The sequence below is a fragment of the Natrix helvetica genome, assembly GCF_964273705.1.
Source record: "Natrix helvetica genome assembly, chromosome: 4".
Lineage (NCBI taxonomy): Eukaryota > Metazoa > Chordata > Lepidosauria > Squamata > Natricidae > Natrix > Natrix helvetica.
The window spans coordinates 132,325,150-132,342,056 of NC_138550.1; the positions used below are offsets into that span (position 1 = coordinate 132,325,150).

A 16,907-nucleotide genomic window follows, 5' to 3' on the forward strand; every position below is an offset into this window, starting at 1 on the left:
CGTAGATATACAGTATGTGCCTCTAAAAACAAATTGATGATGGGTTCATATGAATATTAGAGAGATCATTAAATAATAGAGACAATGAACAAAGGGTTCACATTTCTAGTGAGCTGAGGTCATAACTAAAAATATCCCAGAAAGTCCTAAAAATATCACTTTGAAAATTATACCAACAAAAGCAGGTATTCACATCATGAATAGAATAGAGTTAGTTTTATTTGTTTTTGCATATAAAAAAAAATCATAATTCAAAAAATAAAGAGAATTTTATCCAGAGGTAAAATTCAAATTTTTTTACTACTGGTTCTGTGGGCATGGCTTCGTGGTGGAGTCCTGTCACTCATGGCCATGCCCACTCAGTCACATGCCCCCCCCCAAGCTACAACCACAGAACCCATAGGAAAAAATGTGTGTATGAATCCATTCAGAGTGGAGCTGCTCCTCCTTTTATGCCCCACTGCCCCTTCCCTCCCTGGTCTACCTTAAAGGGACAGGCTTGCAGCAGCTCTGCTGTGAATGGAGGGAGAAACGTTCGAATGGGTGGGCAGGTCAAGTGGCCAGAAGAGTTCAGTGGCGACAGGGCAACCAAGAGCGCTTGGATGGGGCCACCAGGGATTTTTGCCACCGGTTCAGAGAACTGATGCCAAACTTCCCTGCCGGTTTGGGCAAACCGGGCCGAACTGGGAGGATTTCACCCCTGATCTTAAACTAAGAAGCTACAGCTACATCTACATATCTTGTTCAGTTAATTTTTTTTTTAAAAAGATGGTTACAGAACCACGAAAAACAGACAAACTTTATTTCGAATTATATTCAGAGCAGACAAAAGGTAACAATTCCACAAACACTTTGGTCAAGGACAGGAGTCGGTTCCAGCTGCTGCTACTTTGGTTCACTTGATGCGCAGTACTAAAAAAATTGTTTATGCGCATGTGCAGAAGCAAAAAACAAAAGACTGGTTCATGGGCATGGCAGGCCAAGTTACTACCTATTCGGCCAAACCGGTCCGAACTGGTAGGAACTCACCCTTGGTCAAGGACCATCAGCCTTCAAAAACCAATTGAAAGTTTCCTATGTTATCAAAAGTATTTTTAACAACTGGCAAACAGATGGAGATATGGTCTTCTCTTGATAGTTCCTTGTTTAGGATATTGTTTTCTGTTTGATTGTTTGTCTGGGGTTAATCCCTGCTTACCTGGATGTTGGTTATATGTTGGGTTGTTTTTAAGACAGACTTGCATTTCTATTGTTTTATCTACTAATGAAGATATCCAGGAAGGGGAATATTTTCTTTTTCCCTGGTGAATTTAATTCCTTTGAAGATATTATTTCACGGGTCTTCACTAGTTCCTTTTTTTATTATGACAAAGATGTTGTCTACATATCAAATCCTTATCTTTCATTATATGTAAAAGTGTGCTGTAGTTTCTAGAAGCTGCGTTATAATCTCTGTTATGAACCCTTCCTTAGGGATCCCATGGATGTTCCTCTGATTTGTTGGTGTACCTGTCCATCAAACTGAAAGTATATAGTGAAGCAGAAGCTGATGAGGTCCATGATTCTGGGTAGTTTGATCTTAGTGTATTTGGCTATGTTGGAGGTGTTATGCAGTACTACTGCCATGGATTCTTTTGCTACTTCTGGATCTATGAATGTAAAGAATGCTGTAACATCAAATGAAATTATAATTTCCTTTTCAATTTGTAGGTCTTTGATTTTTTTTCTTGAGGTACTGTCATGGGGAATTGATAGAATAATTGTTCCCTTTTCCAAGATAACCAAGCTTTTTTAAAGCTAGTCCAAGATATACACATATACACACATATATAATACATAAATTTGATGACCTGCCACATCAAAGCCATCAATATTACATGACTAGAGAAATTGGTGAGTAAGGGTGACTAAAACAATGATTTAAATTTTCTGAAATTCAGACAGTCTGGATCTGACAGAAGAACATGCCATTTGTTTGTTTGTTTGTTTGTTTATTATTTATATTTATTTATTTATTTATTTATTTATTATTATTTATTATATACTTTATTATTTTTACAAAAAACTCAGGGTGGAGTACATATTCATCATAACTTCCATGTCCTATTTTCCCTGCAATAACCATTCTGTTGGGCTGAGAGAGAATGACTGATCCAAGACCACCCAGCTGGCTTTCATGGCTAAGATGTGACTTGAACTTACCCTCTTTTGGGATAAATTTGAACAATTATTGAACAAGACAATCCCAACTGAGCAGTATGTGTACAAATATGTGTGTTTGTGTGTGCATTCTGAGGTATATTATTTATTTATATCCCATCTGTATTATTTTTGTAAATAATTCAAGGTAGCAAATACATCGAATACTCCTTCCTTCTCCTATTTTCTCCACAACTGAGAGGGACCTGCTCAAAGTTAACCAGCTCACTTTCATGCCCAAGGCTGAAAGGCTAAAACTCATGGTCTATTGATTTTTTCAGTCCCACCAATAGCTTTCAAAACAATACAATTGTCGCTTGAAGACAAACTTTCAGTCTTCTATGCCATGACACAGAACTTCTGATTAGTACCAGACCTGATTCTTGCTGGATGTGCAGCAATCATAGTGTTCCCCCACACAAACCTCTTCTCTCCTAATGAAAGACATCAGGTACAGATGCTTTCCTATTTTCAAGCAACAGGCTTGGAATTATAGGCCTTCCTGGATTCAATCCAATCCTGAGATAGGTTGCTGGAAGAAATAGCTAGATTCCTACAACACATTGAACCAAGTCCAGAACTGGATAAGCATGATGCATGTGAACTAAAACAGCCAACAGCCAACAGAGAGGCAGAAGAGAACCCTGTGTTTATTTAAAGTAAAGTACCTCATGTAACCGTCAAAAGTGAAGTGAAATTGCCCTAAACTGCCACCTAGTGAGTTCTCCAAGAAAGAGTCAGAAGGAGCAAACAGCTTAAACTATAAAGCCCTTTAATACAGAATTCACTGGTAGATTCCTGCTGCCAGAGAGGATAAGTTTTAATGCCAGTTCAGCACAATGCCCAAGTCACAGCCATGGTAATCTAGAGTCTAGAGACAAACTCCAATAGAACAAAGTTGTGTCTATTCACTCCTGGTCCAAAAGTTCAAGAGATAATAATAATGTCCTTTTAAAACTACCAACTTATTGAATATCCAACTTATTTCTGTTTGCTATTTAACAAGGAGAAGGCATATTTAAGTTATAACAGAAGACAAATTGTGATAACTGCTGGATTCATATTTTCATCATGGGGAAGGAGTTGGTGAACCATTAGTTGGGTCTGCACTGGAAAGCAAAGTAGATAAACACAATTTAGTCTAGTTAGTTATATATACCAAGTCTAATTAATATAATTAAATTTAAGGGTCAATATGTCAAGTACTGAAAATGAAAGATGGAGAGGGAGAAGGAGGGAGGGAGAGGGAGAGGAGGGGAGGGAGGGAGGGAGATGGAGATGGAGATGGAGATGGAGAGAAAGAGAGAGAGAGAGAATGAGAATGGTGGTTAATAGTACTGTATATATCCAGGTTGCAAAAATCCAGATGACCACTAGATAGCAGCAAAGAGGATAATTTTCTGTATTTCTTTACTGCCTGTACTGTAGTGTAGATTTTACTGTCATAGAACTGGAAGCCCTGGTATAAACATAGCCATTAAGTGTCTGACTGCCTTGCCAACAATTAAGGGATAATATGAAAGGGATAACAAGCATTAGAACAATAATGTTTTTTTAAATTTACATTCATATGAGAACAATGTTTGTTGCAGCATCATTGTTGCACATTTATTGTGTTTGCACAAAATAATGAATCACAAGCTAGCCAAATATGTTTTAATCCAGCGTGTTACATAAATTCAACCCACATATAGTCCTGTGTACTCTGCAAATCTAAGAAATTAGGTTGAGGAAAAAGACAGTCAAATTAACAGTAAGTGCACCGTATAAGCTCCAGATATGTTAGTGCTTTGGACTACAATTCCCTCAGTCTCTTGGTTTCTGGTCATGCTCATTTTGTAAGTGGATACTGGAGTCTAAGCCATCAGATCTAGTCTACATGCATTCTGGTTTTCAAATCAAAACATCTTTGTCTGTATAGAGTCTGAAGACAACTTGTAGAGCAGGAAGCTTGCTCATCACTTTTTAACGTTCTGATTGGCTATAATAAATTCCCAATTTGGATTATTAATCTAATGTTTACCAGATATATGTGACAACAAATAAGGCTCACTCTTGAGTGGTAATTTTGTGCAACGTTAAAGGCCTGACATTTGGATTCAAATAAGGTTTCAATAATTTGCTTCACATATACAGAAGATACCTGGCTTCATTCGATTATAAATCCATATATGAATATTATCTTTATTAGGACCAATTGAGGCATCATAACTTCGTAAACGCGTTTTTTAACTTCTCGGGAAACTGTCATCAGATAGAAGCACGATAATAACGAGTCGTTCTATCTGTATCCTGTCTTCATTTATATCGGGCGGCACTTTAGAAAAACTTTTTTCTTCTTCTTCTTCCGTAGTTTCCCCTTCGTGATTCCGTAAAAAACGTCCCCTACAAGACAGGACAAATTCCTATATTCCCCGAACTGCTTTTGCACGTCGTCCACTACGGAACCAAAAGTTCGAGTGCCGCTTCTCGAGAAAAGTGGGAGCCGCTTTCCCTCTCCTAGAGATGCCTTCCTCTCCCGATTAGCTAAAGCCAAGAGCTACGAGACCGCAGGCAAAGCGAGTCTTCCCTTACCTTTTCCTCCTGCCGAAAGCACACAACGCCCCGAAAGCCAGAGCGGTAGCGAGCGCCAGACCGTACAAGACAGAAGGCAGCCACTCCAGGAGGCCCATGTTGGGGAGAGCCTCTTTCCTCTCCAGCTACCGAAAGAAGAGAACGCTCCTGCGCTCGGCTAAGTTTCTGCGGGGCAGCCGCTCCTTCTCTTCGCCCTGGCGGTCGCTTAGTCTCCAGCGGCGTTCCGGGAAGTTTGGAGCTGGGCGCCAGAAAGCCAAACACGAGTGAGCAACCTCGCTCCCACTGGAGCTCGGGAGTCCCCGGCCCCTCCTCTTGGGATCGGCCGAAAGAGTTGACAGGAAAAGGGAAAGGGTGAGGCCTTCTCCCCCTCCCTTCCCCGCCCCTTTCCTTTCCGCGGGTAATGAAAGAACGGATTGTTTGTTTTAGGAAAGGTGACAAGTCCGAAAGCGCAGCCGATCAGTCTCCCAAAGTTGGGAGAAAACTTCCCGCTGGAAAAGTCACAAGATCCGAGAAATCTTAGCCCATCTTTAAGTCCTCGAATTGTTAGGAGAGAGACTTTTTATTTGTTATTCTCAGCTTGGTTAATAGGCTCTGTGTTTCAGCATACAACAATTTGGCCTGGCAGAGTTCCAGTATCCCAGAGGAATTTCCCAGGACTTTCCAAAAGATGAAGGAGGTTGAGATTGGTCTGCTGATTCACTCCTCTGGAAACCAAGCTTCCCAGGGGCGGTTTCAATCAATCAATCAATCAATCAATCAATCAGAATAGAGCTGGAAAGGATCTTCGAGGTCTTCTAGTCCATCCACCTGCTCAAGCAGATTGCACACTGTCTAGGGATAGTGCACCTCATCGAGAACTAGAGATGGGAGAACCTTTGGTCCAGAAGGTCCAAATACCTACAGCCACTCTATCTAGCTATGGTTGAGTCCAGAGATGATATTCTATTTTATTCACAACCGTTTCGGTAACGGGAAGGCGCATGTCTGGGCATGCGCAGAATTTGATGATGTCAGGGTGGGTGGGCGGAGCCGGGCGTCACCACCACTATCAGTTTGCCTGAACCAGTGAGAACTGGCAGCACACCATCTCTGGTTGAGTGGGAGTCCAGTTTTGCCCCATCCAAACCCAAATAGTCTCCAGACACTGGGATAAGACATCCGCAACTTCACTCAAGGGACCTGTAATAGAGATGTAAAGTTGGGTGTCATCTACACTGTATATTGATGATTTCTCACCCCAAACACTAAATATCTCATATAGAATGGCCTCGTGTAGATGTTAAATGGGAGAGGAGGGAAAACCAAATCCTGAAGCCAAATCCCCCTCACAAAATAGGGGGCCACAGCCTAGATCACTCCCCACCTATCAACTTCCTGGGGAAAGGAGGAAAACCAGCACAACACAATACCATTCACTCCCAATTCATGGAGCTGGCCTAGAAGGATACTCTAACCCAGGGGTCCTCAAACTTTTTGAACAGGAGGCTGATTCACACTCCCTCAAACTGTTGGGGGACCGGACCGGCTGCGTGGGTATGACTAGGTGGTCATGAGACTGGGTGGGCATGGCCAATTTAGCAGTTCATTTTGCCTTTGTCCTTGCTTTACTTGCTCAACCCAGGGAATCTATTTACTTAAGACCCCCCCCCCCCAAAAAAGGTAAAAACATCGCAAACTTTCTTGCCACTTGCCTAACTTCATTACAACAGCAGCTTCAGGCTCTTTAAAATAGGCCATTAAAAAAAGAATAAAACAAACAGGATTTTCTTCAGAATAACTCCTGATCATATGTTTCAGATGACCACACAATAAACCAGATTGAGAACTACACCAATTAAGACTACAACTAAAAACCCCAAGATGGCCATTAAGAGACATTGGAAGCAGATGGAAGAAGGTGAGAATCAACACACACACACACACACACACACACACACCCTCCAATGGTGAATTAAGGAGGCTGGACAAATTTCTATGAACACTACACATATCTTCATTTGTAGTGCAAAAAAATTGAAATAATACAATATTTAAAATGAAGAACAATTTTAACCAACATAAATATACAACTAATTCAATGGGAAGTATGGGCCTGCTTATTTGGGATTACAGGGCTAAAGGTCTTTTAAACCTGGAGAATTCACTGATTTGCTTTTTGCCACGCTTGTGCGTGTGTATATACACACATGAATATTTACCAAAATTATGCATCAATCAATTTGGTAGATATAATTTATATATGGGAAGAATCAATGCAGTGAGTGAATTCTCCTTCAGGCATTATACCATACGTAGTTGGATTTGAATTAGTGTTAGCCAATTTCAGCTGATTTTGAAAAAGCTTTTAAATGGATCACATGGCTGTGAAAAACACCTGAAAGGCTGTTTTTAAAGACTTTTAAAGCACTTCTTTACAAGCTGTCAGCTGCTTTTCATCTCACCATTCCATGGGCCGAATATTTTGCATTGCCGGGCTGTATCCAGTTTGAGGATGGCTACTCTAACCGATGGTATGCTGCTGAGAGGTCAAGAATAGCTAGGATGGTGGGATTACCTCCATCTTGCTTCCATAGGGCCATAGTTTGAGGATGCCTACTCTAACTAATGGTATTGAATGCTGCTGAGAGGTCAAGAATAGCTAGGGTTGTGGAACTACCTCCATCCTGCTCCCACTAAAGGTCATCTGTGAGCACAATCAACACCACCTCAGTTCCAAGCCCTGGTTTAAATCCTACTGAAAAAGACCTAGATAATCTGCTTCATCCAAGGTCCTCTGCAATTGCCACACAACCACTCTCTTCACAATCTTACCTAAGAAGGGAAGATTGGAAACTGGACAACAATTGACTAGTTTGGTTAGATTAAGCAATGATCCTTTGAGGATAGGGTGTCACCACTTCCCTATGAGCTGATGGAACCATTCCCTCTTTCAAGAAGGAGTTAACTATTGCCCAGGCCCATTCCCTCGTCCCTCCCACACAGTTGTAATAAGCCAGGAAGGGCATGGATCAAATATACAAGTGGCCAAACCAGCAGCTGAGAGGGTCTTGCCAACTTCCTCAGGTTCTACTGGCTCAAAATCTTCCCAGGTCATTTTGTAAGACAGTCCTACCAGCTACACCAATTCTGCTTTAAAACTGGTCTCCAATGTAGAGCAAATATAAGTGACTTTGTCCACTAGATGTGCAGCAACCCTTAAGGTGAACTTCAGTATTACACCCTCCGAGGAGGGACTGAGTCAGCCCAAATAGGGCCACTGGGCGAATATCGGCAGATGCGATATTGGCAGAGAAATAGTTATGTTTTGCCACCTTACTGCCAGGAAGTAGGCCCTAATACGTAGTAGTAGCTTAGCTCATATCTGCTCATCCTCACTTCCTTTTTTTTTTTTTGCCAATGATGCTCTAGGTGTCATAAAATAAGAGTTTGAGCCACTCAAAATATAGTTTTTCCAATAGTTTTTTTTAATTTCGGTGTTATTTGTATAAAAAGCAAAGCAAGCGTGGAACTAAGTTTAATTAGTTCCTTTATATTATTGCATATAATTGTGTAATTTCAACATTAAATTACTATAATAAGCTATGCCCAACAAGGCTATCAAATTACTATGCCCAACACGGTTACTCAAGTTGCTATAAGTATTGTTACCCAACCAGGCTACTTATTCAAACAATATTCACATACACTCTCAACATAGGTGATAAGGCTGTGTTAGAGTGAATTGGGAAGCAGGCTCAGGGCATCCCCTGTTCCAACCAGTGATCTCAAACTTCGGGGGTCTGGTCTTCATCCCAGTCTTCTCTTTATACCCAGCTTGTTTAGTCTGAATACATGTGTATGGTACTGTTCTGACCCAATTCTCCAAACACAACAAGTCTTTCTGCCCTCAAGATGAATAGTCTGCCACACCTATTCATCTCCACCCGCTGCCTTTTATCCCCAGAGCTAGGGTGGGACCTCATTAGCTGGGGTGGCTCTTCCTTCCCCAGGATCGGCAAACAGCTTTCCACTGCTGTCCCCTTCTCTGCCTTCTCCACAGCCACGCATCAGGCACTAGACCCAGCTGTTCCTCTTCTTCGTCATCAACCACTGCTAGACCTGGGGACTGTTGACTCTCCATCTGAGGGTTGACAGATGGCCAAGCTCCACTTCTGTCTCTCTATGTCTCTGCCAGCTCCATTCCTTCTTCCCCCTCGAAGCACCCAGATTGCCCTAATTCCCACGTCTCCTCCTCCTCCGATTCAGCTGATGGAGGTGGTGATGGCCAACAAGCCATAACAGATACATCTTGCCCTGGTCTTGCAAGGAACTTCACATTCTTACTCCCTATTCCATGATTCAATGAATGCAGTACATTGAATCTTCATGTACTGCACGCACTGCATTCCTCACACCCACTAATGTTCCCCCTGGTAGCATCAGCAATAATTCACTCATACACACATCCAGAATCTTTTGTTATCAGTGATCCATGCATTCCAGCAGTGTGAGTTTTCCCATGGGTTCAGGAAAAGGCTAGATATGCTGGTACTATACGGCTCACTATATTCATGACTTATTTTATTATACATTACGTATCAAATTTGTAATTTGTAATTCATCTGTAAAGCTATATGACAGTGATGGCTAACCTTTTTGGCGAGGCATTCCAAAAGTGGGGTGAACATGAGGGTTTGCGTGCACGTGTGCCCGCACCCATAATGCAATGCCCTCCCCCCTGCGCATGCACGCAGGCCTCACTGAAGCCTCTGGACTTCCAGGTGGCTGTTGTGCTGTTTTTTTTCCCCTCCGCAGGCTTGAGGAAAGCCTCCTGAAGCCTCCGGAGGGTGAAAAACGGCCCCACACACAAATCAGAATTTCGGAACGGGGAACCCAGAAGTCAATTTCCAAACTTCCAGATTGCATGCTAGGCTGCTTTTTGCCATCCAGAAGGCAAAAAATGGCCAAAAATCAAACCCAAAAATCAGCTTGCCAGCATGCACATGCATGCTGGAGCTGTCAGGGCAATGTCTCATGTGCCCTCAGAAATGGCTCTGCGCGCCACCTGTGGCACGCAATACCATAGGTTCACCATCATATGCATGTTGGAGCTGACAGGGCAATTAGAAATGGCTCTGCGTGCCACAGGTGGCAAGCAATACCATAGGTTCACCATCACGGCCATAGATATAACGTATAATATGTAACATAGGCATCTCTTAGTCTGTTTAAATTCCCTCAGTTTCATCATTCTCATTCACTTTTTTGATGATGGCATAATTTGAGGTTAAATTACTAAAAAGAAAGATATTGTCCAACAATCAAGACTGCAGTAAAATCAGACAATCCACTTCTAAAATTATAAATTAGAAATACTAACCACTGCCTCAGAATTCATATTACAGTATTAGTGCCTGCAGTTTCATTATTATTACTTATTTTTAACAAGTTTTACAAAAAAGAATAAAAAATGCAAAATGCAAAAAAAAAAAGAACTCCATGAAAAACTATAAAAACAAAGCAAGCAAACAAACAAATAAAAAAGAACGAAAAAGGAGAAACTATTAATATATATTATATATATTAATCAAATGTCAATCAAATATATAAATCTACCAGGGGGGGGATAGATTGCCTAAAAGTAAAAAATATCATAAAATCTATGCCACAGAAAATCATATTGATTTTTAAAATAAAAAGTTGCTTTTTATTAGTTGATAAGTTTCATTAGTACCATGTAAATGTTAGAGTTTGTAATTCATATAGTTTATATTCAGTATCAAGGACCTTATATTCCTAAAAATAATTCTGCATCAGTGACGTGCAGTCAGGTGAGGCAAGTGAGGCACAGCTTCACTCTCATCATGAAAAAAAAAAGTAAAAGGAAAAAGCTGAGCTAGTTACTGCCTCATCGTGGATGACTTTGCTTAACTGTTAAAAAAAGCTGGAAAAGGTATGTGTGGGTTGGAGGGAGGGGGAGGAATTCAAACTTCATCCTCCTGGTGTTTCATCCTCCTGGTGCTGGTGCTGTGCAGGGCTTTGAACAAAGGCTGGAGGGAAGGACCCTGGCTTGCTTGTGCTCTCCCTCCCCAAGAGTAGTTTGATTGCAGGCAGAGCCACGTTGTGGGCTGGTGTGTGTGCTACAGCATGGCTCTTTGCCTGGCTTCCTGCCTCCTCCTGTGGTCTCCTCACTGGTGCTCTCCCTCCCCAAGTGTAGTGACTTCCTCCCCAGGCCCCCATTCATTTCTCTCTCAACACACACACAGCTGGATAAAAGTATATAAAAATCTAGCCCAGCTTCACTGATTACAAGTTTGAAAAGGCAACATGGCTCCGCCTGCAATCAAACTACACTTGGGGAGGGAGAGCACAAGCGAGCACTGAGGAGAGCACAGGAGGAGGCAGGAAGCCAGGCAAAGAGTCATGCTGTAGTACACACACTTCCCCCCAGCCTCTTTCTTTTGGAAGGCTCGGATCGGCTCCCCTCCAGCTTCTCTGCCTCTCCTCTCACCCCAGCCTGCCAGCAGGAGGTGGTGGGTGGGCTTTATTGTGTTCCAGGCATTTCCCACCCAGACAGCAGGCTGCATTTGCAATTGTGGAGGTGTTTGGGAAAGGCAGCAGGGGAATGGGGGGGGGGATGGCAGAGGAGCTGCTTTCAAGCCACTGGAAAAGATGTCCAATCCAACTTTTGTGTGTGTGGGCGTTTGTTTGAGAGTGAGTGAGAGAAGGAAGGGGTAGGAGAGATAGTCCAATCCAACTTCTCTGTGTGTGTGTGTGTGTTTGAGAGAGGGGAGGAAGGGAGAGAGGGAGGAAGGAGGGGAAGGAAAAAGAAAAAGAAAGAAGGAGCAAAGGAGAAAAACAAATGCTGTCGCTTTAAATTGGAACTGAGCATGCCTGGCTGTGGAATTCTGGGAGATGAAGTCCACAAGTCTAAAAATATTTGAAACCCAGCACTGTGTCAGTGCCTCACCAGTCATAAACTTCACCGCACGTCACTGTTCAGCATATGGGGAATTAGATATTGTTTAGAGAACATTGCCATAGATGTTGATAGATGGATTAAAATTTCACTGAGTTGGTGGGATAAAATTAATTTCATTAAAATGGATACTGCTTAAAGGTAATCCATATATTAAGAGGTATGCTAATGCCAAATAATTGTTTCTTTGGATAGATAACTTATTCAGGAAAATTATATGGAAAATAGACCAATTAGAAGTTCATTAGCTAAACTGAGATTATATACCCATTTCCGTACATAAAAATATGTAAATATTTCCTAGAAGAGATTTTCTCAACCTTGGCATTTTTAGGATGTGTGGATTTCAATTACTAAAATTCCCCAGCCAGCATTCTGGGATTTGAAGGCTATGCATCTTAAAGTTGCCAATGTTAGGGAAAAATCGTCTTAGATGTTTTAGTCCATCAAATTTATTATTCTGTCATTAATCATTAGACTTTTACAGGAAATAAACAGTCATGACTTGGAGGGACAACTTTTTTCTCTCACTAGTTAAGTTGTAATAGCCAGTAGCATTCCATACAAGTTTCATAAGCCGTCAGAAATCATAAGTTCAGAAGGATAATGACTCTCTCTAACTCAAGATGTGTATATCCCACATATCTTCTCAATGAAGGGAAAAGTGCAGTTGTCATAGTAAGATAGTGAGTCATTTATTCATTGTTTTCTTAACCCGAACATTGAGAGTGTCATCTTATTCCTGTAAAATTAAAAGCTGAAACAAGAAAATCCTCACTAAAATCCTCACTAAAATCTGGTTTACTTATTTGGATGGTGTAATTGTATGAAATGGAGATGCAGACAGAGATGTCAAGTGTGCCACTGGAAAAACAACAGCTGTTTTTCAGAGGATGAAAAATCTGGTCCTCACAGTTTATATCATTGAAACTTAAGTTTGCTCCCCTCTGTAGTGATCCTGACAGCCGTTTATTCCAGCGAGACTTGGAAGATGTCAGCAAGTATTAACAAGGGACTTGACATTTTCCAACCATGATGCCTTCGACAGATCCTAAACATTTGCTATTTTGACCATATTACTAATGAAAAAGCTCTCCAAACGAATTTCTCCTGCAAACACACAACACACAGAAGACTCCAACTCATGGAGATCAATTGAATCCCAAGATGGCATTGAGATGAAGCCCACCCCACCTCTGCTGCCAAGTGACCAAAGAGGATGCCCTCTAAATACATGGTAGAAAACAGTCATGGGAGACTTAAAGATTCTAAATATCACACGGGAAGATGCTGAAGTATTTGCTGGAGATCCTTTGCTGGCCAATATGCTACATTGCATGGAAGAATTTAATGCTAATGCTAAAATAAATCTGAATGATACAAGATCATTTTTTTAAACGATTGATTGCAATGTGAAGGAGTGAGCCTGGCTTATAGAACCTGTCTTCTTCCCTGAGAAACATATAATATTGTATGCCCTTCCATTTAAAACAAATCATTATATTTTGTGAAATAAGACCAAAGCTTCTTACGGAAAGGCCTGTATTTCATTTGTTTTCATTGCTGCTGACAATTTCATAAAGAAAAAAAAATACAGGATCAAAAGTGTTCAGTACCGAAACAGGAAAAAAATTTAACCCCCCTAAAGTAACATCAACATTTTTAAAGGTCACCAGAATATTAAGAAGTAAGCCACCTGCATCTCTTTACAAAGAGTGTTTCACACCCTAAAAACACAGCAGAAAAGATCTACTGGAGCAAAGCAGCCTATGGTTTGATGGGCAGCAGACAAAATTCTATTACGTTCCGAAGTTCCTTTAAGTCTAAGAACATTCTGAATGGTATTTCATTGCAGTAAGCTGTAATGTAATTTATTTAATTTGTACATATTGCGGAACTCTGTTTTGAAAACCTTGATTTATGGTTGAAAGTATTGGAGAACCTAGTTATTTGTAGTTTATTCGAAAGCTAAACCATGGCTAAGACTGATGTGGGAATCCAACTTATGGATGTGTGTACCTGTGTGTATGTGTTTGTGTTCTTACTTTCTTCCAGTCCTTGAACAGAGCCTAGCATTCTGTTTTCAAACTTTCACTCAGAGAATGTACTAAGTCTCTGGAGAGATTTAAGAAGTTTTATTTCAAGCTTTGCTCTAAGTGCTGAAAAAGCACTTCATGGACATGGTGTAGAACAGTGCTAATAGTACTAGATCATTGTGGATCTGTGTAGAATCTCTTTATCTTCAAAGAGCTTTTCTGCATATTATCAGAAGCTCCTTTTAATAATAAGCAAGCTTGTTTTTCCAGCATAAATACACAAGCAGAAGATGGTTACTATTTAAGAATGAAAAATAAGTTTTGCATAGCTCTTCATTTTAAACCTTTTTGCTGTGGGGGTAATACCTTCAATGTTGTCAAGATATGTTATACACAAGGACAAGGTATACTTATTGGATGGCTAATTAACTGAAATATAATAGACAATGGCGAAATGCAGCTTTTCAGCTCATCTGTAGGTATTTTCCATTGTGTTATCAGTGTTTAATTTCTAGAATTTTAGATTTGGGGGAAATCAAGCTTCACTCACAATTCCATCATGCCTGGAGCAACATCTAAATGTCTAGCACTGATATTTAATTTTAGTATATGGACAGAAAGCTGCCATAAACTACCATATGTGCTTCAATTTGGCAAGGTGCAAACTGCATTTCTAAAAATATAAACTATTTGTAGCATGAAACATTTTTGTACATTTGCATTACATTCTTAACCAGGCCATTTAAAGACCTAATGGCTGCATTCACACAACATAGGTAAAATTGTTTCGTTTTAACCCTAGTTACCGTACATTTCTTTGAGTTTAGCATTGTATGCAATCAAGCCTGTTTGGTTAATTTATCATTCCATATGTTGTGCAAATAGCTTCAGATTGCTTAATTCATAAACCCAATTAAATAGATTGTGTGAACGCAATTAACATTTCATACATGTGCAGGTAGTCCTCGACTTATGACCACTGCCGAGCTTGGAATTTTGCTTGTACATTGTTGTGGTCATTAAGTGAGGCATACATGAGGCTGCCTTTCTCAACGACCACAATCCAACTCTCTCTGCTGCAGTCATTAAGAAACCATGCAGTAGTGGGGACCAAGGCACTGGGAGGCCATGCACCAAGGCACTGGGAGGCCGAGCGCCTGCCAGCATGTGGAAACTAGATCCAGCAGCCTCTTGTCTCCCCCCACTCCCCAGTACTCTCAAGAAACCTTGCCTTCTTCCTCTTGTCCCACCACTTCCAGAAGGTGTCAGTAGATTAGGCCCAGCAACACATGGTCCTCCTGCCTCTTCCGCTGCATTCCTGAAAAGCCTGGCTTATTCACTGGCCTTCTCCCTCCCCACCACTATTCCTCTGAAGTCCTTACCATGCTCAGGTGCACTTACCTTTCCCTGCAATTGGTGACAGGCACTCTCATCAATGCAGAGCTCAGCTAGAAAGCTTAGCAAAGGCAACCTTTCTCAAGGTTAAAGAACAATCCTTTCCACCTGTCAGTGGCTTAGCTGGCCAGGCTTCCTAGCCTACGGTGGGAGGGGGTGGGGTGGGTGTTGCAGCACTCCTGTGGTTGTAAAGGTGGGTATACTGCCAGGCACCCAAATTTTGATCACATAAGCCAGGCGCTGCAATGGTCAGAACTTTGGCAGGGGTTGTGAATCCCTTCATTCAGTGCCATCACAATTTCATACAGTTGCTGAAGAAACAGTCATAAATAGAGTACTAACTGTATAAAATGAACCTGCCTCAGGCATGAAAGCCAGCTGAGCTAGTCATTTTATTTCAGCCCAACTCACTTCACAGGATTGTTGGAGGAATATTATGTATTTTCGCTACCTTAGGTTATTTATAAAAGATAATAAAGGTGGGATTAAAACATCTAAAATAAAAAAACCAGGCTTTAGAAATGATATCCAGTTCTTACTTAACAGCAGGATCAGAAGACGGAGAATAAAAATCAGATTTGTGGGAAAGTGTCTTAGCCTCTACTAAGTTAAAAGCAATTTTACATACATTATTACCAACCAGATAACCCATAAAAGAAGATGCACCTTAGTTTTTGGGGAGGAAAAGAGAAAAAAAAAACATTTCTGCCTACTAGGTATTCATCTGGCTAGTGTCCTTCACCACAGCTTCAGAACATTAGTTCACTGGTTGTGAGTGAGAGCATAGAGAAGCAAGTTGGAATTAAGGGAAAAGGTTCTAGCAGTGAGGACAATTAACCAGTGGAACAGCTTACCTTCAGAAGTTGTGTGTGCTTCATCATCAATGGTTTTTAAGAAGAGACTTGAAAGCCACTTGTCTGAAATGATAGGGTTTTCTGCTTGAGCAGTGGGCTGGACTAGAAGACCTCCAAGGTCCCTTCCAGGTCTGTTTCGATTGAGTATCTTTTTCCAATGAGAATAAGCCAATCCTACACTACACTGCCTTCCTATACAGAGGCTGCATTGCACCATCCCAGAAGCAGACACTATTCTGTTCTGACCCCCCTTCTCGTATACCAAAGCACTCCGAAACAAGGTCTCTGCAAGATGTTTTATTTACATACAGTTTAAACTGTATGTAATCCAGGTACAGATAACACCCAGGCAGCAATCCAGCCTGCTGAGGTCCAGATAACACCTTGGCAGCAATCCAGCCTGCTGAGTTACGACACAGATTTGAGAGCGTCTCCAACTCTAATGATAAGTTGATTCCTGCAAAACAACTTTCAGAAAGTCCCTCCTTAAATAGCCTTGAGATGAGCCTGATTACGATCACCTGAGTCCAATCATCTCTTGTAAATTCTTAGCTGTTCTCTACGTCTATCAGCTCTCCATTGCCGGGCATCCAGAAACCACTCCCTTGTCTCCTCCCCACTGCTCCAAGGCATGACATCAGGAGCACACTCCCTTTGGCTTTCACCACTGCTCCATGCCTCAGGCGCCTCCTGGTGGCCAACCAGCCTCTCTGATCCCTGCTCAGAGTCGGAACCCTGTCCAGGGTCCTCCACATCCTCCAGGGCCAACTCATAGGGACCCTCGCTGTTGGAGTCTGGTGGCAGCTCCAACGGCTCCTGCTGGGCCACAACACTATTCTATAAGTCCCTGTACCAGTTGCTCCTTCCTTTCTGGTTGTGATGTCTTCACAA

The 16,907-nt window shown here is 41.5% G+C and overlaps 2 protein-coding genes across 3 annotated transcripts in view; both read right to left on the minus strand.

Moving 5' to 3' along the window:
- Positions 1–5,057, minus strand: part of CYP7B1 (cytochrome P450 family 7 subfamily B member 1) — a 120,725-nt gene extending 115,668 nt beyond the window's left edge. The window contains exon 1 of the mRNA XM_081952404.1: positions 4,774–5,057. Coding sequence (XP_081808530.1) covers positions 4,774–4,871 — 98 coding nt within the window. The 5' untranslated portion in view covers positions 4,872–5,057. The remainder of the gene's footprint in view (positions 1–4,773) is intronic.
- Positions 1–16,907, minus strand: part of PDE7A (phosphodiesterase 7A) — a 559,958-nt gene that overhangs the window by 144,897 nt on the left and 398,154 nt on the right. The gene's annotated exons all lie outside the window — the stretch shown is intronic.